This window comes from Euleptes europaea, chromosome 15 (genome assembly GCF_029931775.1).
Source record: "Euleptes europaea isolate rEulEur1 chromosome 15, rEulEur1.hap1, whole genome shotgun sequence".
NCBI lineage: Eukaryota > Metazoa > Chordata > Lepidosauria > Squamata > Sphaerodactylidae > Euleptes > Euleptes europaea.
The window spans coordinates 44,239,998-44,262,770 of NC_079326.1; the positions used below are offsets into that span (position 1 = coordinate 44,239,998).

The following is a 22,773-nucleotide window of genomic DNA, read 5'->3' on the forward strand; positions in this document are numbered from 1 at the left end:
TATTGTTTGATGAGAAACAAAGACACCATGGCAGAATCCTGCATGCCCGTCACTGATAGATTAGACCTAGCGGGGCCATGAGTGAGCTGGCCCTCCTTATTCCTTATTCGGGTAGATAGAGGTTGTTATCTTACTGCAATCTCTGTGCACTCATTGTGTAAATAAACCTTTGAGCAACGCTAATAGCACAGTGCCACTAGGCAGGCCCGGAAAGGAGAATGTTTAGGCGGAGCCCTGGGATTCTCTCATTTGTATTTATTTGTTTGGGGTTTTAACCACTGATGAAGGCCCCATAGGCTGAAACGCGTTTGGTATGTGGTTATAGTTATCAACCTCAGGAAATGCCATTGTGCTATTTTAATGCTTTTAAATAATTTTAACTTTTATATAGCGCTTCTAATAAATTATACTTTCACTTAGATATATTTTCTTTTCACCCAACCTTGGGTACCCAGCTTTTGTTTTGAGGTTGGGTTTTATTCCCCTCCTTTTTTTCTTCCACTGTTAGTCTGTCACGAACAGTAGAAAAGGGCAAGAGTCCAGTAGCACCTTAAAGACTAACAAAATTTCTGGCAGAGTATGAGCTTTTGTGAGCCATACCTCACTTCTTAAGATACAGCTAGAATCTGAAGAAGTGAGCGGTGGCTCACAAAAGCTCATACACTGCCAGAAGTTTTGTTAGTCTTTAAGGTACTACAGAAGAAGAAGAGGAAGAAGAAGAAGAGTTGGTTTTTATATGCCGACTTTCTCTACCACTTAAGGAACAATAAAACCGGCTTGCAATCACCTTCCCTTCCCCTCCCCACAACAGACACCCCGTGAGGTAGGTGAGGCTGAGAGCGTGTGACTAGTCCAAGGTCACCCATGTGTAGGAGTGGGGAAACAAATCCTGTAGATTTGATTGGAGAATGAGTTCTGACGATGGGGATGGAACGGGTGTTCGCTTGGTGTCAAACTCTGCGTTAAGTATTTTGTTGAGACGCATTAGGAACAGATTGAAGATGCCGGGGAGGGGGGATCTCCTCCCCATGCACAGAGAACTTGCCAGACTTGGCTAGGAGAAGCAAGTTACAGAACCTAGACAGGTGAACTACCCGTGATACTGGGGCTACTACACTAGACACCTGTGGTTACAGTCCACAAAAGGCTATGCTAGAATACAAACTGAATTGAGTCTTCAAGGTGCCCCCCAAAATTAATTTTAAAATGGGCCACCTGGGTCTGAATTGAAAGAACAACAGTGAGAGATATTTGTGTTTTCAGATTTGCACATCAAACAAACCACACCAAGGCTGTTTATGCATGGGAGGTTTTGCCTTGGATTTGCCACTCGCTAAATGCACATTTTCCCAATCCACATTCTCAAAACTCTGCATGGGGGCTTATTTTTGAGTTTTGAGAATTCAGATGGGAACAAATAAGCATCTAGAGAGTGGCTCATTTGGAGGGCTTTCATTCATAGGGTCGCCATGAGTCGGAAGCGACTTGACGGCACTTAACACACACAGAGAGAGAGAGTGGCAAATCCAAGGCAAAACCTCCCAATGCATAAATGGCCCAACTTTGCCAGGCTTTGACGCTTTTGCCATCTGTGATGTCTATAGTCAGGCTTTGGCTCCGAAAGCGGCTATAGTTAAACTCAAGAAGATGTGCGAATGGGACGGCCCAGTTATGGTCTGGGAGTCTTTTCCTGGCTGGAGTATGATCTCCAGGGCTTGCCTAGCGGACCCCGTTCATCGCCCCAGCATCAACTCCTTTCTTTTCTATGGCCGGGTCAAGTCTAGGAACGCAACCTACCCCACTCCACTGGCTTCGAAGAGCGCAGTCGGAGCAGAGACCCCCCCCCTTAACCCCATTTTACCACCAATGCTAGGCGTCTGGCAGCAAACGCCAGAATATTTCAGCACTCACTCAACGCCCCCCCAATGGAGATGCACATGCCCCCCCTTGAGTCGCTGCTGCCAGCACATGAAGAAGGGGGGGTTAAAAAAAAGGTGTTTGCCCCGAGGACGGTGACATGCGACAAGCATTGCCGGAGCAAGAACCAGGTTTTTTTTTGCAAACTTGGGGGGGGGGGGCGGGAGAGATCGGTCTACGCACAGGCAGAAAACTCTTTGTCCTTGGCCAGCACCGGGGAAAGCACGCACCCTGCAAAGGTAAAGAGAGCGCGTGCGCGCGGGGCCCCCCCTCCCCAGCCCGCAGGGGGGCGCGCTTCGCCTAGGCGAGGTGGGGGGGGGCGGGAGAGAAAGGGAGCCAGCCAGCCAGCGCCGCCCCCCCCTTCCTCCTCCGTTTGGAACTTTGCTGACTGCAACGTTCCGAATCCGAACGCGGCGACACGAGGGGGGCGGCGCGGAACGTTCGGTCCTTTGATCCTTCTCCCCTCCGTTCCACCCGGGGTGGAAGCGCGGGGGAGGGGAGGGGGGGAGGCGATCCCCGCTCCACGTTACCCCCCACCCTGCCCCGCCGCGGGAGCTCGCTGGGAGGGAGGGAAGTGTGTGTGTGTGTGGGGGGGGAGGAGGCCTCTGCAGCGCCACCCCCCGGCCGTCGGGCCGCACTGCGCCCTCCCCCTTTTTCTCCCTCTCGCGCTCCCCCCACCCCCACCCCACCCCCCCGCCCCGACTCTCAATGTTCCACACTGCCCGGCCGCGGAGCCTCCTCCGCCGCTCGATCCCCCCCCCGGCTGCTCGCCTCCCCCTCCAAGGACGCGGTCTCCCCTCCCCTCCCTCCCTCCCTCCCCCCTCCCCTCCGACCTAACACCGGGACAGGACGCCTGGCGAAGGTAAAAAAAAAAAAAGCAAAAGGAGGAATCGGGTTAAGGTGGCTTGCAAGCCGGAGCCTGGGCGAGCTTGCATGGGGGGGGGGGGGAGGAGGAGGAGGAGGAGAGAAGAAAAAAAAAGGGGGGGAGACATTGGTCGAGGGGGAGCTTTGTTCTTGTTTCCAGCGCTGGCCGGGAACTGAGTTCACGCCTCACTTGGTGTGTGTGTGTGCACACATACACGCGCGCGCTCACACACACACTCGCGCAGCACGCCGGTGGGGGTGGTGGGGAGCCTTCCTGCCACCACGGCCCCCCTCCGTCACCCTCCGGGCTGGGAGCTCCAGATCTCTTCCCCCCCCCACAAAGCCTTGGAAGGGGGGGGAGGAGAGAGACGGCGCCTCTGTGTGTGCATGCGTGTGCATGCGTGTGTGCATGAGAGAAGCTGCCTTTTTTTTTTTTGACCTGCAATTTCCTACGAGGATCCCCTTTTTTTCCCTTTCCCACCCCACTCCCCCTAATTGATCTCCGGCAACGTTGCAACCATTTGGATCCATCCTGGATGTAGAGACCTATTTTCCTTTTTTTCTTTTTTCCGGAGGGGGCTTCCCCCCCTCCCCAAAATTAAAACATGTCGGTCTGTTTTGTGGAAACTGATCAGGACTCGGTGGCGTTGAGAGCTTTGCAGAAGGTGCAGTTTGAATTATGCTTCTCTCTTTCTCTTCCCCTCCTCCTCTCCCTCCACCCACCCCCTTCCAGCCTGTTTGGTGGTGGCCAAATGCAGTTTTTTTGTTGGGGTGGTGGGTGCTTGGCTGGCCTTGGAAATAGGACCCGGGCGAGCTGATTTCTGGATGGAGAGAAAAGCAGGCGAGTCTGAAATAGCAAATCCTCTCCAGCCCTTTAAATACAAAGGTGGGGGTGTCAATTTTTTTTTGGCCCTCCATTTGTATGGCAAGTGTTGTTATTGGCAATATATTGGGGGGGGGGTCAGGGAGAGGAGGGAATGTGACTCCCTTGATCCCTTCCTCTCCAGTGTAAATATTTACAGGGTATTAGTGACTTTTTAAAAAACAACAACACCCCACCATCTTTTTGGGCAAGCGGTGCTAGTTACAACGTGTCATAAGTTATTAATGCTCATGGCCGGAGTACTCTGCTAAATCTGTCTCGAGCCTTCGAACAAAGTAGACAATTGACATACTGTCTGAGAAATTGGGGGTTGGGGGAGAATGTGAGTGGGATTTGTAAAAAAAAAAATTAATCTTGATCTTCTAAAGAAACGTTCGAACTGTCGCTCTGCAGCCTCGAACCGTGATCCTGTTTCAGTTATCCTCTTTTTGTGTGTGTGCCATCCAGAGGATCATGATCAGTTTTAAGGGGCCAGAATTTGGCTTGGGGGTGGGGTGGGATGACGGGCAGTAGAATTAACAGCGCTCCTCTGAGTTAATTGACTTTCTTTGTCTCGCCTTGGTTCCCCCCCTTCCTCTTTCCCACATTTTTTTAAAAAAGTTTCCCAAGATGTCCAGTGAAAGGCAAAGATCAGATGACGAAAGTCCCAGCACTAGCAGTGGTAGCTCAGATGCTGATCAGAGGGACCCACCGGCTCCAGAACCAGAAGAGCAAGATGAAAGGAAACCTTCTGCCACCCAACAGAAGAAAAATACTAAACTCTCCAGCAAAACTACTGCTAAGCTATCCACTAGTGCTAAGAGGTAATCATCCCTGAAACCCGTGTGATTTTTTTGTTGTCTTTTATGTGCCTGTTGATAGGGGAGATGCTCGTAAAAAACCTCAGCAAACTTGGAAACGTTACTCGCTGTAGGAATGACGTCACAGAATTTCTGCTGGAGATGCGAAGCCGTCAGTTGTAATGTCTCATCCTAATAGGTTTTTTAAAGGATTTTTTGGGGGGGGAGCGGGGGAGAACTGTTTCAGAGGCGCGGACAAGCTGATATGATCCAGGATATGGGTCGAAGGGATCCGGACAGTGTAGCAAGCAGTTGGGGGTCAGAATCCAGATTCTTATGATCGGGGGCATGAGTGGGTGTGCTTTGAAGTGGGTTGCAAGCTTGGGGCCTGTGGGATAACCAGTCATGTGATTGCTTTGCCGCATGCTGACTTTGCATGGATCCGCTCAGGGATTTTGGTCATGTGAATCAGCTCTTTATTCCATGCCTGCGATGGGATGCCATCAGAGACGATTCATTGGTGCAGGCACCTGGATCTACATTCTTGAGCTTTCTCCCTTTTTACTTTTTTTTGTAATGCATGGATGGAGGTGGGTTAGTGGATGGAAGAATCCATCTTCTGGCTGCATTTGTTAATTGGCCTTTGTTGGGCCCTTTCAAAGAAGAATCCTTCACAAGGATGATGTTTGCTTTGGTTTTGGAACTTCAGTACACATCAGTGTATGTAAATGTAGACAGGAATGTAATGAAGGTTTTGGGTGTGTGGTTGAAATGTTGATAGAGGTTAACTTGAGTGTTGGTCATCTCAGTAGGGTCTGTAAGTTGAGACGAATGACTTTGGCATTTGAAATTCCCAAAACTTCAGAAAGCTGTCATGGGGGTTTCCTCAATGGGTTCCACGCCAGTATCTGCATATGGACATTTTTCTGTCAACTTTGGCTTTCAAGACGACGTGCACTGTTAACTTTCTTGCATGGATGCATGAATTGGGCCAACTTGAAATGCCTTGGTCTCTGTGTCCTTTGGAGATAACTAGGAAATTCTTTCCCTGAAGTTCACTTTTAGCTAGGAATTCACATTACATTATCCAGTAGCATATCTGACAAGCAGTAACAAAGATCTATAAGGATGTAATGCGGTTTCAGTGGAGGTGTTTGCTATCAGTGGGACTCTATATTTGGTAGTGGGGGAAATATACTGTGCTGGAATCCACTTATTAATAGGTCTGAAATTTTGCATAGCAGTTTGAAGGGCACGTTGGCTTTTATTATCTTTTAAAAATTGAAAATGACACGTTGAACAGGGGTTTGAAATAAAGATGCTTTTGGTAGGTGTTTCGCTTAGAGAAATGTTATCCTGTGTGATTTTGGGGGAGAACGTCTGGTGTATTTAACATAACTCTCACTGGCTTTTTGCAGAGTTCTTGTACAGCATATTTTGCCGCTGAGATATATTTCGGTCCCACGAGTCCTGTCTTTTAACATCATATTTGATCTTGTAAAATCTTATTTCCATGTGCTGTTTAGCTTGACGTCTTGTGTAAATTCTTGTAGGGAACAACTCCAGAGTATCTAAATTACATCTAGGGCAATTTGTCATTGTCAAGAAGCGTCTGTTGACAAACAATGAATTGCTCTGAGTTGTGTCCATTTATCAGCAAATCCCGAACATTGTTCTAGGAGCAAAGCCTCTTTGGTTTTTTGGGGGGTGGGCGGGAATAACTTCTGTTAAACGGTTACAGAACTAATGAAACGTGTTCTCTTTAGATGCTGACATCTTTATAACTGCAGTTCAGGGGGGCTGGAGTTATCACGGATAGATCAGGGTCTGTTTTATTCGGCAAGGTCCAGGGCAAATAAAAATGTTTCATGGGCCCGGAGGAAAGAGAAGAACAGGAGAAATAAAAGCGAAGTTATCTGTAGGTTTAACTCCGGTTACCTGGCGGCACATTAACCGAGTTTGACTAAAATGCTCAAATTTCACTATCAGCAGCGGTTAAAACGCTGCCAGAAAAACGTGTCAGTTGTTTACTATCTAGCTGCCTGCCTTGGCTGCAATGCTGGTATAAAGTCATTCTCAAACATGCTTGCATTTCCTCCTCCCCCCCTCGCTTTTCCTGGCCTTATTTGCATATAAGATTAAAAAGAAAAATTCTGTGAAAAGCACCTGGAAATCCCTCCGACTGTCTTTTCCGAGGGCTCTCCGGGGATTTCTGCCAGGCCGAGGTGTAAATGTTCTGTCTTATTTACCGTAACAGCTGAAGGGGCAGAAAAGCTGCAAAGTTTCTCTGTTCTGGGATTTAGGTTATGCCTCGGAGAACAAAGAGGAAGCAGCCATGTTAGCGCTACCGAAGGGGGGGAAACCAATCTTGCATTTAACTGCGTGGTGGTAGAGGGCAGTGTAATTCCCTGATTTATTCCGTCGACTTATCTCAAACGCTTTTTGTGTCTGTTCTCATTTTGCCAACAGGATTCAGAAGGAGCTAGCCGAAATCACCCTAGATCCGCCTCCGAACTGCAGGTACGTTTGGAAAAAAAGCCCAAGCCCAAGCCAACAAACTGAACTTACGAAATGTGGGGATGCTGATAGCGGGAGGGGTGGGGAGAGTGAATTGGGATGGAGGCCGGCTGAGCACGACGGATGCGGTTGTTGCGCGCTGCCTGGGAGTAGATTTGTGATCAAGCAGGGGTTGTGTCAGGCGAAGGGAACAAGTGTGGCGAGAGGTTTTGGTCGAAGCTCTCGGTTGTCAGTTACGCAGAGGAGTTGATGCGTCCTCTGGAAAGAGTAACCTTTGTTGACAGGTGTCATGTTGGGTAGAGGCTAAATAGTTATTAGGGTTGAGTCTCAATATCTGAGGAGTGTTGAGGCCTACGAAACGGCGTCTTCGTTTTTTTTGCGAGTATTTTATTTTTGGGGTATTTTATTCCCCTGCCCTTCTTTGGGTGACACCCCTGCTTTCCGAAAGAAAGTTACCAGTGTTGCGTTTGGAGTTTGCCTTCTGGTTAGATGGGTGAGCCATAATGAGCCCATTTATCATATAAACGGCAGCAACTTTGCGGCTCTGGGAGAGATGGTAGTTTTCAGAAAGGGGGGAAAGAACGTGCTAACGTAAAATGAATTATTCACTGTCTTTTTAAAAAAAAAAGTTTAAGAACGGTGCAAAAGGGAAAGGAATGGCTCTGTGAACGCGATCGTTTTTTCCCCCCAGCTTGTTGAAAAAAACGTGTCGGTTGTGGTGCCAATGTATTAAGAGGGAACGATGACAGGTTGTAAAATATTCAGCGCTGGGATTTATAAATACAGCTATCCTGGTCTGTGCGCGGCACTTCAATTAACTCTTGCTCGGACCGAATCGGATTCGCCTGGTGTTTCTGCTTGCGAGGCATTGCGGTTTACAGGAACCATTACATTGGAAGCGTTTTCTCATGTGAGGGGGGGGGATATCGTAATCTTCCGGGGTGGGTTGCGATTTAATTGGATTCCGGGGAAAGGGCTGTCGAAGCACGGGCGGCTTGTTGTTGCTATTGTGTGTTTTAAAGGGATTTGGTACAAAGGTAATTGTTACCACCTTTTCTACCTGTTCTGAAGCTAGAAGCAACTTCGATTAAAAAAGAGAGAGAGAGAGAGAATGATGTCTGCAGGGAAGGTCAAGCACTGTTCTCAGACTCCTGCCACGGCTCTCTTGTAAACCATCTCAAATAGCTTGTGCTGGAGTTGTGAAGGCCGATTGTGTAAGGCCTCCCTACAAAATTCCTTTTTCCCTTGAGACCAGTGGATTCCAGATGCACATGAGTTTCGGTTGCACTGTTCAGGCTTTAAGTAAGCTGCTTTTTAACATGTCCTCAGCTTTTCCCCTTGCAACAAGGGAATAATTTTATCATGCAACCTTGCAGGGGTGCTTTGTAGGGATTCCTGAGCTCCTTTTGATGTTAGATTCATGGCTGAACAGAGATATATGGCTTCGTTGGCTTCTTCTGTCCACTTTCCCCTCTTTGCCGCCCTGCTTTGGTCCTTTGGTCTGCACCCCTACTCACTGAGCGGCACACTTGGAATCCTACTTGTTCGATGTGGGTTAGATGCAGACTAAATTTCCCATCAATGGAACAGAACTTTCCTGCCTCCCTCCTTCCGTGGTGTAGTGGTTAAGAGCGGTGGTTTGGAGCGGTGGACTCTGATCTGGAGAACCGGGTTCGATTCCCCGCTGCTTCACATGAGCGGCCGGCGCTAATCTGGTGAACCGGGCTGGTTTCCCCAGTCCTCCGCATGAAGCCAGCTGGGTGACCTTGGGCTAGTCACACACTCTCAGCCCCACCTACCTCACAGGGTGTCTGTTGTGGGGAGGGGAAGGGAAGGTGATTTGTAAGCCAGTTTGATTCTTCCTTAAGTGGTAAAGTTGGCATATAAAAACCAACTCTTCTTCTTCCCCGGCCTCCCCCCCCCCCAGCCCCGGTGGCTCGCTGATCTCTGCTCTGGGGGTGGGGTGGGGATAGGCAACCCCAAGCAATGACATGGGGGGAGGGGTTCTGCAGCAGGACGCTGCTACTTTTAGAAGTTTTTTGTCCACTTGATGGGAAGCACCCTGAAGTCGCAGCTGACTTATGGTGACCCGTCATTGGGTTTTCAGGGGCAAGAGATGAATAGAGGTGGTTTGCCATTGCTTGCTTCTGCGTAGTGAACCCTGGACTTCCTTGGAGGTCTCCCATCCAAGTACTAACCATGGCTGACCCTGCTTAGCTTCCAGGCTCTGATAAAATTGGGCTTGGCTGGCCCATCCAGGGCAGCACTTTCAGCAGGGCAGTAGGAATGCTGTTTTGTCTTGGGGTAAGGCAATCCTCTTTCATGCCATTGTTTAGGAAACGGTCCATTAAGAAATAAATGATAATGGTAATTAACGAATTTAGCGACCGACTGCTTCAACTGCGCGAGGATCTTTGCAATCTACTTAAAATCATAGTATTTTTTAAAAACAAGGATAGAACTAGGGAACACTAAATGATTAATCAGTAGAGGATCTCCTTTCTTTTTCCTGTTTTTAAAAAAGACATCTTGGAGGGGAAGAAGCAGAAGAGTTGGTTTTTATATGCCGACTTTCCCTGCCACTTAAGGGAGAATCAAACCTGCTTACAATCACCTTCCCTTCCCCTCCCCACAACAGACACCCTGTGAGGTAAGTGGAGCTGAGAGAGTGTGACTAGCCCTTGTGGCCCTTGTGAAGGCGCAAGTGAAGAGATCAACAAGACTTCAGTATCCGAATTTTCCTGTAGTGGATAGAATGTCAGTCTAGGATCTGGGAAAGGCAGGTACAAATCCCCACTATACCGTGGAAGTTTGCTGGGTGACCTTGGGCCAGTCACACAATCTTAGCCTAACCTACCTCATAGGGTTGTTGTGGGGATAAAATGGAGGAGAGGAGAATGAGCCCCTTAGTGCCCCTTAGTGTCCCCAATGGGGAGAATGGTGGGGTTTAAAAGGAAGGAAGTAAATAAATAAATTTATGGTGTAGAATTAGGGTGGCTGGACTCCAGGTGGGGCCTGGGATTTCCCAGAATTAAAACTGATCTCCAGACTGCAGAGTTCAGTTCCTCTAGGGGGAAATGGAAAATTCGGGGGTGGACTGCAGGGCATTATACCCCACTGAGGTCCCTCCCCTCTCCAAATCCTGCCTTCCATAGGCTTCATCCCCAAACATCCAGGAATTTCCAAGTCCCTAGTTGACAACCCTACTTTCTTTCCCCAAAATAACGTTGTTTGTAATCATTCTGTGTTTAAGTGGCAATTAGACTGTTCTGTTCAATTAGGGATTTGAAGAAAGGGTATCTTGTTCCCTGTGTTAGATGAGAGAGAAGCAATAGACGTCTCTGTCCCCAGTAAATTAGACGTGGGCCTTTTATGCAGGGACGTTTCCCCGTGGTCACTCCCACCGACTGCTTCGGGGCTTCCTTTTGATTATACATGCCTTTTCCACCCGTCAGAGGTCACCTCATTCTCCCTGTGCATTTTGCCCATGTTTTCCAGGTGCTGTTTTAGCGTCTCTGTATAAAAGGCCATGCTTTAATGAGAGTTCTTTGGTTAGGGAATAGCATTCTTTCTTATATGTTAGAGTTCAGTACAGTTTTGCAGTAGCTAGTATTCCTAAAAACTTTTAAGAGCCATTCCATAAACTGCATTTTGCCCCCAGAAGCCGGTTCCCAGGCATAGAAATATATGTGCAAAGTGTCATTTATGAAGGACGCATGTGACTAAATAGCCATTTTTGCTTGCAAAGTACACAGGAGTAATGGCTGGGGGAAGTCCTTTCTGGTGTGTTTTTTTGGACAGAAGCCACAATTTTCACACATGGGTGCCGTTTATAAATTATGCTCTGTTTAGAATGTATGATGTGGAAGATAAATGATGTGCACTTAGTATTTATATAGCGCATTGGAAGAGTTGGTTTCCCCGCTCCTCCACATGAAGCCAACTGGGTGACCTTGGGCTAGTCTCAGTTCTCTTCGAGCTCTCTCAGCCTCACCTGCCTCACAAGATGTCTGTTGTGGGGAGAGGAAGGGAAGATTGTAAGCCGGGTTGATTCTCTTTAAAAGGTAGAGAAAATCGGCATATAAAAACAAACTCTTCAGTGGTAGAGCATCTGCTCAGCATGCAGAAGGTCCCAGGTTCAATCTCCGGCACCTCCAGTTAGAGGGACTAGGCAAGTAGGTGATGTGAAAGACCTCAGCCTGAGACCCTGGAGAGCCGCTGCCTGTCTGAGTAGACAATACTGACTTTGATGGACCAAAGGTCTGATTCGGTATAAGGCAGTATAAGAGTTCATGTGTATTCTTGTAGCAGCCACACCATTTTACTACGGTAAAGTCATCATTTTCCTAGACTTGCTGACAGCAAGCTGAGATTGAGAAGTGAGTGGCTTGCTGAAGTCTAAATGGTGAGTTTGCAGCCGAGATTGGAACTGAGAACGTTTTGGCTCCCGTTCCAGTCATCTTGGCCATTACGGTACACCATTTCTTGGTGGCTCTAACACACACTAATATGTATCGGGGCTATGGTTGGCCCTGCAAGCAAAACAGGTAGAATTTTGCATGCTACCCCTCTGTAGATTGAATGCAAAGCTACGTTTGACTAGAATTTGCATTTGATTTTACAATGTCTTTCTCTTCTTTCGGTCTTGCATTTAGCAGTTATCACAAGTGATGGTATCGCTTTACTCTGCTCGGGTTAGACCTCACCTAGAGTATTTTGTTCAGTTTTGGGCACCACAATTTCAGAAAGATGTAGACAAGCTGGAACGTGTCCAGAGGAGGGCAACAAAGATGGTGAGGGATCTGGAGACCAAGTCCTATGAGGAAAGGTTGAAGGAGCTGGGTATGTTTAGCGTGAAGAGAAGACTGAGTGGGGATGTGATAACCATCTTCAAGTACTTGAAGGGCTGTCATATAGAGGATGGTGCTGAGTTGTTTTCTGTTGCCCCAGGAGGTTGGACCAGAACCAACAGGTTGAAATTAAATCAAAAGAGTTTCCGTCTAGACATTAGGAAGAATTTTCTAACAGTTAGAGCGGTTCCTCAGTGGAACAGGCTTCCTCGGGAGGTGGTGAACTCTCCTTCCCTGGAGTTTTTAAGCAGAGGCTAGATGGCCATCTGTCAGCAATGCTGATTCTATGACCTTAGGCAGATGATGAGAGGGAGGACATCTTGGCCATCTTCTGTGCTTGGAGTAGGGGTCACTGGGGGTGTGAGGGGGAGGTAGTTGTGAATTTCCTGCATTGTGCAGGGGGTTGGACTAGATGACCCTGGTGGTCCCTTCCAACTCTATGATTCTATGACAAGGGATGCAGACTAACAGTGCAATCCCAAGAACACTTACCTGGGAGTAAGGCCCACTGAATAGACCTGAGTAGGATTCCGAGTAGACCTGCTTAAGATTGTGAAAATGAGATGAATTTAAAACTCCAGATAAGAGCTCCTATCTCACCTTTTCTTGCAAGCTTCTTTGGCACAGTTAATCAATAACCAGTCACACCATTCATGTTTCAGTTGTCATGTGTGATGCAAAGTTTTTAAAAAAATGGAACTGGGCACAACTTTCCATGATGGTTTTTAGATTGTCCATGTTTTTCTTGATGGTGACAATTAGCACCTAAAGCAAAGGGTGTTAGATAGTTCAAAGTCGTCACAAACCTACTTTAAGAAATGTGTACCATTAAGAACTTTATCATGACTAAAAAAAAAACAGCATGAGGAATTTTGAGTCGTGCCTTGGAAAAACGCGTTCCCTTTTTTGACCGGATAAGCCCCGTTTTTCTTTCTCGGTCTCCCTTCTCGCTTAAAGTTGCAGCATTTCAGGGATTCTCATCGCCTTTACTTAGAGCCTGCCAAGAGCAATTTTTTTCATTGTCCAACCAAGAGGCAAATACTAAAAGTAATCACAAATGGCGAAAAAAGGGAGGTTTGACTTGTTCGGGTGCCAAAACGATACTAATGTGTAAAGGAGGTGATTGAATTACTTTAGGGCTTGCTGTACTGTTATTTTGTTTATATGTATAATTAGAGCCGCCTCTGGTAGACGTAATTGGGGATAATTTACCGTGCAACAAATGTTAGCTTTCCAGGTTCACCATGAACATTACAAACATCACTGCTTGCTACTTAATACAATTACGTTTAACACCTTTTATCTGACAGATGTGAAATATTCAGAGATTTATTGGCAATTTGGCTTCTCTGTATCTATAAGGCGTCTCGGTGTTGCTGGACTTCTGCTTCATTTTCCTACATTAACTAACATGGCTACTCCTCTGGGTTGGTTGGTTGGTTGGTTTGGTCAGAGCTAAAGTTGTGTTTTCATAGATGCACCTGACACTCCCCCAGCTAAATTTTTTGTTAGAGGGTGATTTCCATGGTATCTTCTGGGCTGTTTGGACTATGTGCACACCTAATGATCTTATATAATGATTCTTGATACTTCTCTAGATTTTTGTGCACGCTACACCCTTGGAGATTATGTGCCTCTTTGTATAGTGCATTTTTTTAAAAAAAAGATGTACACATTAGATGTTTTAAGTGTATTGTTGACCATTTGGATGTGTGTATGTGTGTATACACACACATCATATATGCACTCCTCAGGAAGCTGTGATTGGCAGTCTGGGGCCCTCCTGCAGCGGGAGGGAATTTCATTGTGAGAAATGGCCTGCAAAGTTTTACAAAAGTGAAATTATGTGAAACTTTTACGCCACCTAATTTGGGACAAGTGATTCTTTGTCTGTAGGATGCTTGATCACCTTCCCTTCCCCTCCCCACAACAGACACCCTGTGAGGTAGGTGGGGCTGAGAGTGTGTGACTAGACCAAGGTCACCCAGCTGGCTTCGTGTGTAGGAGTGGGGAAACAAATCCAGTTCACCAGATTAGCCTCTGCCGCTCATGTGGAGGAGTGGGGAATCAAACCCGGTTCTCCAGATCAGACTCCACTGCTCCAAACCACCGTTCTTAACCACTACACCACTCTAGTTTGCCATCCAACATCACTCTGCCTCCAACTGGTGCCTCTGTTAGCTCATCACCAGGGCATGATGGATATCACAATCGGTTGCTTGTCCCTGGCATCTAGTATGTTGGAGGTATATTGATCTGAAAACTGATATTTCTTCCTTTGTCCTTATATCTGATAGCCAAAGGCCTGGCCCCACTGCGGATCAAAAAATCTACACTGCTATAACTGGCTACAATTTCAGGTTCTGCATACCTGGGTGAGGGAACCCTTAGGTTTGCAGAAGAATCTGGTTTGTTAAAAACACATAGACTGATTTCAGAGGTCCTCTTGAGTTGCCGTGGTGTCAGTGGGCACTGTTAGCAGGATGAGGAGGAATTGGGGAGAGGAAAGTGGCACGGGAGCTGAAACATGGGGGTAGAGTGGGGTGAAGAGTAGTGGGGAAAAGGGAGAAAAAGGGGAGCTGGGACTAGAACAAGGGAAATACTATTTCCCTTTCCCTGTGAGGCCTTGGAGGTTTCTCTCTGGCTATTTTTAATCACCATTGGTAGATGTACTCTGTTCTTTGCTAAAAAGAAACCCAGGTAGTAATTTGTAAGTGAATAGCGTTAGGCGGAGAGGCTGTGGCTCAGTGGAAGAGCCTGTGCATTGCTTGTAGAAGGTCCCTGGTTCAATCCCCAGTGGTCAGATTCAATATAAGACAGCTTCATTTGTGAGCATCATAAAAGAGATGAGTGGCAAAGGCTAATCTGGTGAACTGGATTTGTTTCCCCACTCCTACACATGAAGCCAGCTTGGTGACCTTGGGCTAGTCACACTCTCTCTCAACCCCACCTACCTCACAGGGTGTCAGTTGTTGGGAAGGGAAGGGAAGGTGATTGTAAGCCGGTTTGATTCTCCCTTTAGTGGTAGAGAAAGTTGGCATATAAAAACCAACTCTTCTCCTTCTTCTAAAAGGCATCATTAAAATATGCTGCTTATGTTGAGCTTTGGAGAGGAGGGGGCAAAGTCTTCGAGGTTTTAATGTATTTCAGACTCCCCAGTTGCGTGTCCTGTTTTAATTTTGTCTTGACAGCATATTTAACAAACGTTTTGATGGGGTTGGATCCAAAAAACTGCAGGTGGAGGTCTGCTTAAAGAACAGATTATTCTTGCCTCCCTAGTCTTTTGCAGCATTCCCCCGGATAATGCTATCCCCAAAGCTGAAGTTTGGGGGAGGGGATCCTAAAGAACAGTATGGGGTGCAGTGCAGGAGGCACAGCTTGAGAGGGAAACCCATAAACTAAGGGTGTTGGACTCATTTGTTACGAGGGCCGGATATGACATAAATGTCACTTGGTCGAGCCGGGCCATGTGTATCATAAAATTTAATACCAGGTACCAGAGATACAAACTTTATAGAAGACACAGGCAAAGCCTGTTAATAATATTATGTTTTACTTTATTTTTTTACTTAAAATACAAACATGTCTAAAATAATAAGACTTACAGTATTTTCTTTTATTTAACAGTCTTTGATCATTGACACCTTGGGACTGGGTAAGGGTGGCTGCCTCGGCGGCCGGATAAGAGCTCTTAAGGGGCCGGATCCGGCCTGTGGGCCGTATGTTTGACACCCCTGCCATAAACATTTCAGACACCCTCCCCCCTTGCATGAACAGAAGGATTTTCCATTTGTGTCTTCTGGATGGGGTGCTCAGTAAATTTTAAATCTTACAGGGCTCACCCCATTTTAAAACTGTATTGGGTGGGGAAATCATGGAGACCTGGTTGTCTTAAAACTTTTATACTGGTGTCAAGAAAATTGAGGTGTGAGCTGGTAGATGACTGCATCTGTATCACCTATATAAGCAGTAGTGTAGTGTTATTTATATGTAAAGAGGCAATAAGATTTTCTTGGTGTTTCAGCTTATTTCACAGCAACCTCTGTACCTGCAAACTGAGTATTATTTATAAGGCTATAACTCCATCCCCTAGGAATTGATCATCACAGCGGTGAAGACACAACAAAACAGACACATCAGGGTGTGGATTTTTAGATTTGTTCCGAAACAGTTTTACACATACATCTTTTCTTGTGAGCTGCTTTGCATTTAAGGCGTCGGAGACTTTTCGAGTCAACTCGTCTTGTTAATTGTGGGGAACTAAACGGCATCTAAGGGTGTTATTGCCAGTTGTACACTCTCAGCCTAACCTACCTCCTCACAGGGTTGTTATGAGGTTAAAATGAAGGAGAGGAGAACAATGTAAGCTGATTTGGGTTGCCGTTAGAGAGAAAGGTGGGATATGAATAAAGTGCTTTAAGAGGGGAGTGAACCTATTCAGGGAGGAAAGGGGTATTCATGGCTATTAGTTAGAATGGATACTAGTCATGATGCACACCTATTCTCTCCAGGATCAGAGGAGCGTGCCTGTTATATTGGGCGCTGTGGAACATAGGCAGGATAATGCTTCTGGAGTTGTCTTGTTTGTGGCTTCCTAGAGGCCCCTGGTTGGCCACTGTGTGAACAGACTGCTGGACTTGATGGGCCTTGGTCTGATCCAGCACGGGCCTTTCTTATGTTCTTATGTTCTTCAGGAAACAAATAAAGAAAAGAAGGGTTTGTTTAGAACCCTGGTTCCCAACCAGGGGTCCATGGACCCCCAGGGGTCCGCGAGAACTAAATTAAGGTCCGCGAAACAAAGTTATAAACCCATAATAAATTAATATTTTCAATTAAAAGTTTTCTATTATAAAAATATATTCAAATATTATTCTAAGTTTAATGTTTAACTAACAGTTATGATTAAAGTTTATTTTCAAATTCTCAGAATTTTTATTTTGAACCTTGGAGTCCCTGCACTGAACAAAAAAGTCCTAGTGGTCCCTGGTCAAAAAAGGTTGGGAACCACTGGTTTAGAGTAATATCGGGTCCATTTCAGCCCCAAAGAATCCTTGTGTATGTGTGTGTGTGTGTACTGTCAAGTCACATCTGACTTACGGCGACCCCATAGGGTTTTGAATGCAAGAGATGTTCAGAGGTGGTTGCCATTGTCTGCGTGGGTTGAGAGCGTTCTGAGAGAACTGTGATAAGCCCAGGGTCACCCAGCAGGCTTCATGTGGAAGAGTGGGGGAATCGAACCCTGTTCTCCAGATTAGTGACTACCGCTCCTAACCACTACGCCGCACTGGTTCTCAAAGAATCCTTTTAGCGTGAAAGAAATGGAGGATTTAGGTCTGTGTTGTTAGGAAGGTGACAATATCCTGTTGACATGCCTGAGGCCAAAGGACTGGGCTAAGGTAAAATAGACACTGATGTGACAAAGGAAAAGCAAATGCTGCTTTGTGATTTTAATGTTAAAAAGAAATCCGGGGGCTGACTTGCGCTCCTGATTACCTGCTCTGGTTGTAATGTGTGAATCAAAGGTACCCTGATGAGATCTGAATCATGGGACTCCTGTGCTGTACAAGCCTGCGCTCTAACTAATAGCTGAATAGGGCCTCTAGCATCTGTCTAGTTCAAGAGCTTGCCCCAGGGACCCACAAAATCAGGCCTCTTCATCAAATCCTCTTGATTCCTAAGTGCAACTGAGCAGACCTCTCTGGGTCGAGCTTTTATAATAGACCCGTTAGGCTAGGGCTGCCCCATAATTTAGGAATCCTTTGGTTTGGAAGCCCCACAGAAATGTAACGTGGGCTTCCTTAAGAAGCGGGGAAGGCCTTCATTGAGATTTGAATGTTACTGGGTTTTGGAAGGCCTTCCCGATAAGTTTTGTCGTCGAAAAGGGGCTTATTTTCATGCTTGCGATTTTACACCCCCGGGGGTATCAGATGCAGCATAATCGCTCTACGCAGTTGGAAGTTTGACGCTGATCCCCTCGCGTGCAAAGCATGCTTCGATGCTGGGATCCGACGGATGAATCAGGGACAGGAGGAGGACAAATGCAGGAAGTTTCTCCCTCGACTTAATTTGACATTTTCTGCCGGTGTCCTGCACTCCCTCCTTTATTCCCTGTTTCAGCCAGGATTCAGCCAGGATCGAACGCACATTAGGCGAAACGCATGCGTTCGATCCTGGCTGAATCCTGGCTGAAACAGGGAATAAAGGAGGCTAAAGCGACCATGTCTTGTGGTATGGGAAAGGGGGTAAAAGGAAATAGGAGTCCTTTAGAATAATCATGGAACTACCCATAGCTCGGCTGTAATCTCTTCAACGTAAGTGCAGGGTGTCCAAATAGCTGCCAATAGAAACTAGGCTAGCACAAATGTTGGAGGCTCTGAATTGTACTGGCTTCCCTCAGTTGGCTGTTTCTCTTGGATGGACATTGGGCTTCCCGGTCTTTTCCCACCCACGCACAAAAAACAGAGATAGCAAAGAAGCGACGCACATGCGATCAACCTTTTGCCCCACGCCCACGTTTATGCACTTTCCTAGACAGCTGGTTATAGCATTCAGTTGACACACTAAGCCTGTTACTCCAAATCCTTGACAGGACATCTGTGCCGGCTTGCTTGTCTCGAAATGGTCCCCAAGTGAGAAAGTGGGCCATAAAATGGGAGGGTCATGTGTATCTAATCGAGGAGCTGTCCTTGGACTCGGCTTAATGCGCCCTCTTTTGTTTCTGACCCTCGGCGAAACCTTGAGGTCCTTGTAGCCCCTCTGGCTAATGCGCGGAAGGTGCATTATCTTAAAGAGAACCAATACAAGAAGAAATTCCTCCGCATACTTCATAACCCTCTTTTGTAGTTGTGTGTGTGTGTGTGTGTGTGTGTGTGTGTGTGTGTGTGTGTGGAGAGAACAGAAGCAAAGGGGTGCTGGGAATAGACAAGAATGGATCGGCGCTGTAGTGTATCAATCATGTTCTGGCTGCAGCATTGAGTCCACCACTGTATTTCCTTCCCCTTGGGTTCCATTTCAGCGGTTCTTTTCTCCAATACATCTCTTAGATTTGGAGAATCCGGTTCGAAATTGGCCTGACTCTTTTTTTGTGTTTACTCCAGTTCTTTTTTCCTTTTTTTTTTTTTTACAATAGAATAAAAGCAGTTCCCTCGCTTCTTGCTTTCGGCACAAGAGGGTTGCTACAGTGGACGAGGTTTTTATTACTGGGGGAAATTTGTGCTTGGCTGTAGATGTAAGCAGATTCCTTGAATCCTATTTGGCAGTTTGAAGTTTCCTTCCTTTTGAAATGAGTTTCTACTTTTTTTCTTTCTTTCTTTTTTTTGGTTAGCACTAGGATGAAACAGTTCAAAACAGCTCTGCTGTTTGGACAACTCATCGACAGTCAGGCTAAATCTGAGCTGGTCTTTTCTGTTCTTCCCTGTAAAAAAAAAAAAAGCCAAAAGCCAAAACTCCAGTTCTGTTCTGAGTTGCAGTAAATTTAGATGTAGTTAGGTTTTTTTTTTTTTTTTTTTTTGGTGATCGGGGAAAGAAAACCCAAAATCAAGAAGTCCTTTGATGCTGGAAATGCTCTCTTTAGTACTCCTGTAGTAGTAACTATTCATAACAACAGCTGTAGCATTTGATCACTTAAACAAGTGTGGAAGGAGTTCATGCCAGGGGGGTACTGCTAGAATTCTAACAGCTGTCCAGAAATGGTTGAGGGAGAGGATATCTGAATCACAATGAGTATTATTCTCTTCGTTAAAAAAAAGAAATCAGAGTTCTGCAGCAGTGTCATTCAGGTCCTGTGCCAAGAAAAGCTGAATCCTAGGATGTATACATTGTGCAAATCAAGGGCAATTGCACATTTTAGTTTGTTTGCGCAGTCCTGCTTCAGAAGTTCACGGGAAAGGGAAAACGGAGCTAAGAAGAAAACTAAAGCAGTTTTTCCCAGGAGCTCCCTGCATACTTTAAAGCAGTGGTTCCCAACCTTTTTTTGACCAGGGACCACTAGGACTTTTTTGTTCGGTGCAGGGACCCCAAGGTTCAAAATAAAAATTCAGAGAATTTGAAAATAAACTTTAATCATAACTGTTAGTTAAACACTAAACTTAGAATAATATTTGAATATATATTTTTATAATAGAGAACTTTTAATTGAAAATATTAATGTATTATGGGTTTATAACTTTGTTTCGCGGACCTTAATTTAGATCTCGCGGACCCCTGGGGGTCCATGGACCCCTGGTTGGGAACCAGTGCAAAGCCATGAGGACTAGAAACCTGTGAGCCAAAGACGAGGATCGATTTCATTGCAGGTGGTAAGCATAGAGTTAGAGCTCTCAGTTTGAAATCCATGGGATTTTAAAAATGCTTAATTTTGAAATATGCTGGATTATGCTGCAAAAACCCGGAATTCTGTGGATATTGAATTCTCCACTCGGTGCCAAGTTATATATTTGTACAGAATCCTGAACCATATGCATGATTTCGTGATTGTTCTGCCTTTAAATACTCCAGGGTTCTAAGGTTGCTGGGCCCCAATATCTTGATTTATACAAGAGGACTTTTTCAAATGTAGTACTAACTGTAGGTGGTTGAATATAATATATAGAGTTATTAACACGACCTTTAATTTTTGACACACTCAGATAATGCTGTTTGCTGTCACAGTAGTTTATTCTCGCAGTTGCTGATTGCAGGCTCCAGGAGCTGTCTCTAAATGGCGCCGTTTGTGCTCTGGCAAAGCAGAAGCCTTCCCGTCTATCTGCACAGGCTCTTATGAAAGAGCCGTACGACTGGCTTTATTGCATAGCACTTTGTACTCTGAAAGACAAAACACAACACGGACTCCCATGTGGTTTGGCCGCTTGGGAAAGGGTGGGTGGGAACGCAAGAATGGAAAAGCGTGCGCTGCTTCTACTTTTGGCACCGCAGCACAGGGAAAGGGAGATTTACAGTGCAGTCCTAAGCTGAGTTATACCCTTTGCAAGGCCGTTGAAGTGAACGGACTTAGCAGGGGTATAACTGTGCTAAGGATCGCACGGTTAGAGAATGCATTCTGAATGGTAGCGAGAAGGAATAATTAGGGGAAAGGGATTCTCTGGCTTCCCTAGGGGTGTGTGCGTGTGAGTTTCCTTGGGGGATTTGGTTCCCAGCAAGCCCTGCTTGACTTGATGAGGTTTTGGCGTGCTCCTGTGGTCGAGCAATATTTGGAAAAGGGGTTTGATGAAGCCTTTGGTTAGCCAACCCTGGTGGCGGGACCATCGGGTCTGACTTCTCCTTCCTTTGTCATTAATCTTTTGGGAAGGTAAATCAATGAGTTTGCAGCCATTTAAAGATGCGTTTAACTAATTATAGCCTTTATTTACCCAAAGCTATTATTAGTAAGTGATTTATAGGTGTGTTGGGGAGGGACCCAATGATTTAATTTTGGAGCGGTAAGCTTCAACAAGAGACCCGCGATGCCACTTAGTACAACGGTGGTGGCTTGCAACAATCTATTATTGTATTGTGGTCATTATGCCTTCTTTCCCTTTCCATGTTTTAGTCCTTTGGGGTAACTAGGACTTAGTGCGAGTAGCTACGGTGCAAGTTACTCAACAGAGTAGAATTTTGAGGCAATGAGATACCTAATAGAATTTTCAGAGTAGTTATTAACTTAGCAGGCTTGACAAGGCTTGGAGTTCAGGAAGTGGTTTCTCACTTGCTACACTTAGGAATGATTACAGCACATTTTCTTCGAGGCTGTACAGGGTAAAATTACTTTACTGGATTTTGATCTGTATGTGTCTTCAGAAAGAATTTCAGTCTGTCTTCGATGTAAAAAAAACTGGTGAAACTTCAACTGTTTTCAGGAAGGTATGTGCCAGGGTGGATTTGATTTAAATCGCAAATTAAATATCTAGTCAGTAAGACTTGATTTAAAATCATGGTTTTCTACATAAAGACTCATCCTTGCTGGTGTAATTGTAATAATCTACAACCAGATGATGTTTCATTTTTAGAATAATTTTTCAGATTAGTTTTCAGTTATATCAAAAAATTACTGATTTGGTTATACTATTAGAAATAAATAGTTTACCTTGCAACAATTTCATTATTATCTATCTCCAGTTTCATTCAGGCCACCAGGCCTTGCATTTCTTGGTTGCAGTGTTTGCATTTTGTATGCATGCACATCTTACCCATAGGTAGAGGAACTTCATTAAAATATTCTCAAACTGGGTTTCTTTTATGACCTGCTACCATTATAGATTTTCTCCTCCATGGAGAGGCTAATATGATAATCCTCAGGCTATACTCACAAAGATCTCAGTACCTGTGGAGTAGTGTGCTCAAAAAGTTTCACTTTCATTTTTACTGCTTGCCCCTCCCTCCTCACACTTAGCTCCTTGTGCAGATCCATTTCACGCCAAACCATCTTCTATTCATTGAACTTCTTGAAATTTAGCTTTTAAGAGGTTAGGGGCTGATTCTGTGTACATAGATTTGCAAACGAACAATGAGATTAAGGTCTTTTACTCAACTCTGTATGTTTATTTTATAACATTTCTACTGTGAAGAAGAGGCATGTTAGCTGTGCAGACACAAACTGACAGTTTTGAGAACTGCAAAACCAAAGCATCTGTGATAACATCTTTAGATGGAAAAAAATGCCCAAAGTAATCTTACAGAAACCTCTGGAATAGCATGAAATTGTGATTGGATTAATGGAATTCGTTTACCAAAATTTTAAAGCATTGCATTAATATACAGTCTCATGCTACATAATTAAAAACTAATCCTTATTTCATGATGAATAACCTTTGAAAAATGTGTGTGTGTTAAGTGCTGTCAAGTCTCTTCCGACATGGCGCCCCTATGAATCAATGTCCTCCAAAAGGTCCTATCTTTGACAGCCTTGCTCAGATCTTGCAAATTGAGGGCTGTGGTTTCCTTTATTGAGTCAATCCATCTCTTGTTGGGTCTTCCTCTTTTCCTGCTG

The 22,773-nt window shown here is 45.4% G+C and overlaps 1 protein-coding gene across 2 annotated transcripts in view; it reads left to right on the forward strand.

The window, feature by feature from the left end:
- The first annotated feature begins 2,723 nt into the window (after positions 1-2,723).
- UBE2E3 (ubiquitin conjugating enzyme E2 E3) overlaps positions 2,724-22,773 on the forward strand; it is a 107,174-nt gene continuing 87,124 nt past the window's right edge. The window contains exons 1-3 of one of the 2 annotated variants that reach the window (XM_056861425.1): positions 2,724-2,779; positions 4,265-4,467; positions 6,913-6,963. In XM_056861425.1, the coding sequence (XP_056717403.1) occupies positions 4,274-4,467; positions 6,913-6,963 (245 nt within the window). In that variant the 5' untranslated portion in view covers positions 2,724-2,779; positions 4,265-4,273. Of the gene's footprint in view, positions 2,780-3,364; positions 3,447-4,264; positions 4,468-6,912; positions 6,964-22,773 lie in introns of those variants that run through there. The other variant, XM_056861424.1, reaches the window with a different exon arrangement.